This window comes from Primulina huaijiensis, chromosome 1, assembly GCF_012295235.1.
Source record: "Primulina huaijiensis isolate GDHJ02 chromosome 1, ASM1229523v2, whole genome shotgun sequence".
In the NCBI taxonomy this organism is placed as follows: domain Eukaryota; kingdom Viridiplantae; phylum Streptophyta; class Magnoliopsida; order Lamiales; family Gesneriaceae; genus Primulina; species Primulina huaijiensis.
Window position 1 is genome coordinate 21,761,316 of NC_133306.1, and position 6,564 is coordinate 21,767,879.

General features: G+C 35.8%; 2 protein-coding genes across 2 annotated transcripts; both read right to left on the reverse strand.

Annotated features, from left to right (window-relative positions):
• Window positions 1-1,592: 1,592 nt before the first annotated feature.
• LOC140961053 (uncharacterized) lies at window positions 1,593-2,258 on the reverse strand. The gene has a single exon (XM_073419394.1). The coding sequence runs from the start codon at window positions 2,193-2,195 to the stop codon at window positions 1,827-1,829; it is 369 nt and encodes a 122-aa protein (XP_073275495.1). The 5' UTR covers window positions 2,196-2,258; the 3' UTR covers window positions 1,593-1,826.
• Window positions 2,259-3,030: 772 nt separating this feature from the next.
• On the reverse strand, window positions 3,031-5,236 carry LOC140984516 (small ribosomal subunit protein uS3x-like). Its single transcript, XM_073451999.1, has 6 exons — window positions 5,128-5,236; window positions 4,898-5,045; window positions 4,538-4,709; window positions 3,753-3,807; window positions 3,538-3,669; window positions 3,031-3,414 (listed from the first exon to the last, which is right to left on the reverse strand). The coding sequence occupies exons 1-6, from the start codon at window positions 5,155-5,157 to the stop codon at window positions 3,256-3,258; spliced, it is 696 nt and encodes a 231-aa protein (XP_073308100.1). The 5' UTR covers window positions 5,158-5,236; the 3' UTR covers window positions 3,031-3,255.
• Between the last annotated feature and the right edge of the window lie 1,328 nt (window positions 5,237-6,564).

Below are 6,564 nucleotides of genomic sequence, written 5' to 3' on the forward strand. Positions count from 1 at the left end.
ATTTCCTTTTTGAGTTGTCACAAATATGCCGGCAAATTTCTATATTTAGTAACAATTTTTTTGTTTTTTTTTACGAAAAAACCACTCAAGCACACAGATACTTTTGTTGGTACACGATTTATTGATCGTAGCTCGCCATGAGTTCCCTGCTCGGAAAGAAGAAAAAACTCCCGCAGGTCTGTTCCCCAATTCTCCCAGATTTTTCTCCTTTTTTGGCTAATGTTTAAATTTTTTCAGTCGTGAAATTATCCGTAGATTGTTGACTTATGGATCGCTTGTTGTCCTGCCATTATCTTTTTTGTGTTTGGGGCATAGGGCCTTGGGGGTGCCTTACCTTGGCATAGATGATTGCAGTAGAATTATTTGAATCATTTTCTATCTTAGAAATTATTAATTCCTTTGTTTTCGCTTTTATTTTTATGCATAATAAATGTTTGTATGAAAATTCAGCCTATGACAGCAGACTCGAGCACAACCACAACAATTGATATTACAATACATGACATGGGATTGCTTGAAAGTATTAGAAACTTAACAGTTTACCAAGTTTCTTCAGAGAAGTATATTATGTGTTGGGGCATTAGAAGAGATTAACTTAGGCCTGGAGATGGACAGGACAGAAGATTGTGGGAGTGGGTGAATAAGGTGATGTATTGAGGTGACCGAAGATCTATATAAAGATGGAACATAAAATTTCAAACAAATTCAGTTGCAGGTCTTCCCAATTTGGTTAGGAAGATACTTCACCATTAGAATGGCAGCACATTCTTTTAAGTTCATTCATTGTCAGACATGTCTAATGGTGGAATCAAATCGACAAAACCCTATGCTCTATTCACCAAAAGTGGTACATCATGTCCACACACATTAGAAAAACAAGACATGCTACATCTGTCTGTCACTTATCAGCTCCGCTTGACAGGATCAAAGTTGGACACACCAACCACCGCCCCAACTATGGCAAAGAGAACAACACCACCAGCCACAATGCTCAGCAAGAAGTTCTTCAGCGACGGCGAAACANAGCCACACATACATGGAGTCCACTAATTATTTTAAAATCACATATGCGTGTTAATCTTGTCCATCCAAACCATGTGGGGGTAGCATCGAAGCTACCAACAATGTATATCTGTTTATATTTATATAAAGNTTCAGTCGTGAAATTATCCGTAGATTGTTGACTTATGGATCGCTTGTTGTCCTGCCATTATCTTTTTTGTGTTTGGGGCATAGGGCCTTGGGGGTGCCTTACCTTGGCATAGATGATTGCAGTAGAATTATTTGAATCATTTTCTATCTTAGAAATTATTAATTCCTTTGTTTTCGCTTTTATTTTTATGCATAATAAATGTTTGTATGAAAATTCAGCCTATGACAGCAGACTCGAGCACAACCACAACAATTGATATTACAATACATGACATGGGATTGCTTGAAAGTATTAGAAACTTAACAGTTTACCAAGTTTCTTCAGAGAAGTATATTATGTGTTGGGGCATTAGAAGAGATTAACTTAGGCCTGGAGATGGACAGGACAGAAGATTGTGGGAGTGGGTGAATAAGGTGATGTATTGAGGTGACCGAAGATCTATATAAAGATGGAACATAAAATTTCAAACAAATTCAGTTGCAGGTCTTCCCAATTTGGTTAGGAAGATACTTCACCATTAGAATGGCAGCACATTCTTTTAAGTTCATTCATTGTCAGACATGTCTAATGGTGGAATCAAATCGACAAAACCCTATGCTCTATTCACCAAAAGTGGTACATCATGTCCACACACATTAGAAAAACAAGACATGCTACATCTGTCTGTCACTTATCAGCTCCGCTTGACAGGATCAAAGTTGGACACACCAACCACCGCCCCAACTATGGCAAAGAGAACAACACCACCAGCCACAATGCTCAGCAAGAAGTTCTTCAGCGACGGCGAAACACCGCTAGCCGCCTCCGCCACGTCGGGTACGACCATCGAAGCAGTCAATGCACCCGCTGCCAATCCAGTCGACAGCTTCTCCTTCCAAGAAGCATTCACTTCAAATTTCCCAACTCGCTTCGACACCGTTGCACCATTTGATGACAGCTTCCATGGCAATGGCTTAAAAAACCCATCGTCACTTGGCGGCTGCCTCTTTAGGTTGTCACCAGTGAGTGGCACCGCCATCAACAATGTGGAGGTTGAGGCCATTTTTATTTTTGTTTCACTTGCTTTACTGGCAAAGTCTCCTTAATCTCATGGCCGAAGCACCATGTCAACTTATTTGATATCTGGCTTTGTAATTCTTCTTGCATTTTGAAGAGTAAATAAACATGCATTTGAGTGGCTTTAATTGGAATTTGATCTTTAGTCCAAACTATCAGACTTCAATCGGTTTTTATTATGTATGAAATTATCAAACTTCAATCGGTTTTGAAGGCTCTCACAAAACTATATATTATTATTAATATGTTACAAACATATTCAGAAAGTATACCAGTTAGAGGTTAATTTTATGCTTTAAGATGACGGAAGGGAATAATCCATTTTTTCATTTGGATCCTCGTTGATAAAATTCAAGTTAAATATGAAAATGAATTTATCTCGAGCTTTAAACCTAATTTTCTCATCATCCGGATCGTTGGCTCGCTGCTTCAATATTATTTCTCTATTTAAGGAACATATGTCCTCTGGTTTTTCCCAAATACTCTTCACTATTTTTCTTTTGAAGAAGCTTCTGATAGACGCACCATAGGTCATTTAAAAAAAGGGATAATATAAGGGTTTTAAGAGACTTTAAAATCAAATGTTTCGATGCTCAATCTTTGTTTTTCTATTTTGATGGTGAAAGAATCTTTCAACAATTGAATTAAAATTTAACCAACCTCAAATCACTCCAACGTGCATCTCCAAATGATGCTCCAAAATAACTTTGTAATTGTCAATTAACGTCAAGTTGATTTGTTATGTTTAAAAACACACAATATTTTCAACAAATAATATTAGACATCATGAAATGTCGCAGAGAATAATGAAACTAAATTTCGAAACAAAATATTTAAAGAACCTGAAAGTGCAAATAAATCCTCAGTAATCTGACAACAATGCAAGCATGCTAAATGAGAACAATCGTTCAAATCAAATACTGACAAGAAAATTACTCGATGGAAAACAAAATTTTAGCATTTTACTACGGTTTTCATCTGTCTAAGGACTGCTAACACGCTCAAGAAATATTGAGAAAACCATTAAAAGTTATGATGCTTTAGGTTCAAACTTCAACCTCAGTTGTTTGAACTGGCGTCGACCTGAAAACTTCTTCCTCCTTTGGAGGATGAATCGTGACAAGGTCAGGTAGAGGAGTCATAGGACCTTGCTTTCCTTTCGGATCCCAGTCAAGCATGATTTTAACCTTGATACCAAGTACTCCCTGAGCAATCAGAAGTCAAAAAATTGAATTAAACTCAGAAAGAGAATCCAAGATAATGGAATTGAACAATAATCAGAATAATTCTACTCTAAAAGCATCACCAAAAGACGCAGTAACTCATACCTGTCTAAGCAGAACATGTCTCACAGCAGAGTCGATATATTCTTTGACTGGCTGACCAGACGAAATCATGTAACCATCTTTGAACTTCATCGATTTAGCGCGTTGAGCCCTCAATTTTCCACTAACAATTACCTGAGACCCATGATAACAATCTCATAAATGTAACAAATACCAAGTAACGAAGTCTGAAGAATTAAGACATTACATAAGTATACCTCACAACCCTTGGCTCCACTCTCCATAACAAATCTCAACACACCATAGCACGCCCTGAGGAACATAAACAAGAACTGTATGACATTCCAGACACTATCAATCATACAACAGGAACGAAAAGGAAATAACTTTTAAAATAATCACCCCCTTACCTAGTCTCCACACGGTATATTTCAGAAATTTAAAACGTTCAAAAATAAATCCAACTGGAACTGAAAGCAAGATAAAATTGTAGAGCACGTAAATCATAAAGGATAATTAATTGCTAACTTAAAAAAACACTAAAAACACATAACAATTTTTTCCAACATACATGTAATCAACTTAATTGGGGCGCGGCGCCACTTTGGTTTATGGATAACAGAGAAGCATTTTAGAATTGTAAAATGGTTGATTACAGAAATATAAAATATTTCAATCCTTCAATGATAGACTTGAGGCAATAGAGAACCATCATTTGATGTCTCATCTCTATCGTTTAATGATCTAACCAATCTTCATAAAACAAACAGAACTTGGCAGCGGAGGAGATCGACAATGGAAAGTAATTAGAGTAAAATCATTAAAACTTTACAACTTTTCAATAAGAACATTTATCATCAATAGTATCTTGGCAAGTTAAGGCAGATGATAACAGCTTACAAAAGCTCATAACTTCTGAAAGCATCAACCAAAATTTATCGAAATCAATAATGCACATAAGATTCACAAAGAAATCACTAAAAATACACACGTCACTATTTCTGACAGGAAAAGACATCAAGTATGTCATATTCATTCATACCGCCTGACAGCAAGGCCACCAAGGAGCTTATATCGAAGGGACTCGGCCTGCGCAATGGCACACAACCCCCTGTTGTTCACCTTCTCAGCATACAACTCAACGGTGTTCTCTGGAAACTTGAACCTCTTCTGTACTACAGAGGTAAGCTCCCTAATCCTTCTCCCCTTCTCGCCTATCCCGTTAACACCAAAAACAATACAATTTTAACTTCCCAGAAATACAAATCAAATCAACCGTATAACAAAAAGGAACAACCAATCAAATTCTTCAAAGAGGAATTATCAAGCAAGGAACTTTTCAAATCCTAAACATTCACACTGCACAACACGAAATAAACGATGATTGGATATAAATAATCACCGAGAACATTCTGTGTGCGCGTTGCACGGATGATAATCTCCGTCCTCATGGGAGTGACTCTGACCTCCACCCCAGAGTACCCATCCTCGGCGAGCTCACGCATCAACACCTCGTTTAGCTCCGCAAAGAACACTCCATCAGCCACAAACTGTAGCACATTCAAATTACTACAATTATCACATAATAAGACACAAATTACGCAATTTTTTTAAAATGGATCGAATGAAAACCTTTCGCTTCTTGCTCATCTGAGTAGCCATTTTCGACTTCGCAGAGGATGATGAAGATCTACTGTTTAGCGAAGCCGCGTACGCCTGGAAATTAGGGTTTTTTGTGTAGTTCAGACGGCAGATTTTAAATGATTCGTGAATTAATCCGACGGTTCAAATCGGTGAGGTCGAAATGGGCTTCAAGTCAGTGGGTTGTACATAGTTGGGCCACTACAAAGGGTCCATAAAAATTCCTTAAACTTTAGGGGCTGATGACCCAAGCCTGTTTCCTTCGTCCACGATATGGAGAGGTGGCCCCCTGATAAATGTAAGTTCGATTAGATTTTCAAATGGATTGACGAATTCTAAATAATGAATTTCAAATATATTTTTTTGTTTAAAAAAATAAATATCATAAACTTCAAATTCATATTATATAATATTGTATAATAATTATTATAGATTTCAAGTTCACCCAATAATGAAGTCATTTGAAATTCTTTTTACTTTGTATTATTAATGTACAGAAAAGTAAGGTGTTGATTTAAAATTTGATCTATTATTTCATTTTAAAGAATAAAACTAATCGAAATCTATTAATTCAAACACAATCTAAGATTATGAAATATTTATATATATTCCGACCTCTTTAAATTTATATCTAGACCAGGTCGATCCATACCCAAATTTAACGTTTTCGACCCGTTAAACATTGTTAAACCCATCATATGGTTAGTTATATTCATAATATTTTTTACATGGATAATTTTTAATTAGTATATTTATAATAAAATTAAACAAAAAATTCAAGATTTGGGAGATTGTAATTTGTAGAGCTTTGAAGGTGCAAAAAACTAAACCCAGCCACATGCAGACATGCTATAGAGACAATAGAATTGAGGGAAAGACAAAAACTTGTGTGGGATGATCTCACTGGTCGTATTTTGTGAGACATATCTCTTATTTGGGTTATCCATGAAAAAGTATTATTTTTTTATGCTAAGAGTATTACTTTTTATTGTGAATATCGGTAGGGTTGACTCGTCTCACAGATAAAGATTCGAGAGACCGTCTAACAAAAAACCTACCCTTGAGTAAAAGGGTTGGCCTTCAATCAACCAACGTGATTTAAACATTGTTTTTTTTTTCAAATATTTTTTAAAAAAAAACAAGAGATGTTCTTTGATGTTAAAATAAAGTAGCTTTTAAAAGAGAAACTAAGATAAAAGTCTAAAACCCATATTTTTTTATTTGCGCAAAATATTTTTTTTGTTCATAACTCGTTCAATTTTGAGTTTTGTTCTATTAATTTTTTAAAGTTCGGTTTTGCTATATTATCTTTTAATTTTCGATTATTTTGGTCTATTTGCTGACTCGACGTCTAACAAGTCAACAATTTTCGATGCGGCGTCAGTATTTTTCAATGTCATGTTATCATTTTTCGATGTCACATGAGTA

Excerpts from the sequence above, each read along its gene's own strand:
- LOC140984516 (XM_073451999.1), bottom strand. The coding sequence starts at position 5,157 with ATGGCTACTCAGATGAGCAAGAAGCGAAAG. Across the intron at positions 5,046-5,127 it reads AGATGAGCAAGAAGCGAAAG|TTTGTGGCTGATGGAGTGTT; the intron begins GTTTTCATTCGA and ends AATGTGCTACAG. Across the intron at positions 3,415-3,537 it reads GACATGTTCTGCTTAGACAG|GGAGTACTTGGTATCAAGGT; the intron begins GTATGAGTTACT and ends CTGATTGCTCAG.
- LOC140961053 (XM_073419394.1), bottom strand. The coding sequence starts at position 2,195 with ATGGCCTCAACCTCCACATTGTTGATGGCGGTGCCACTCACTGGTGAC.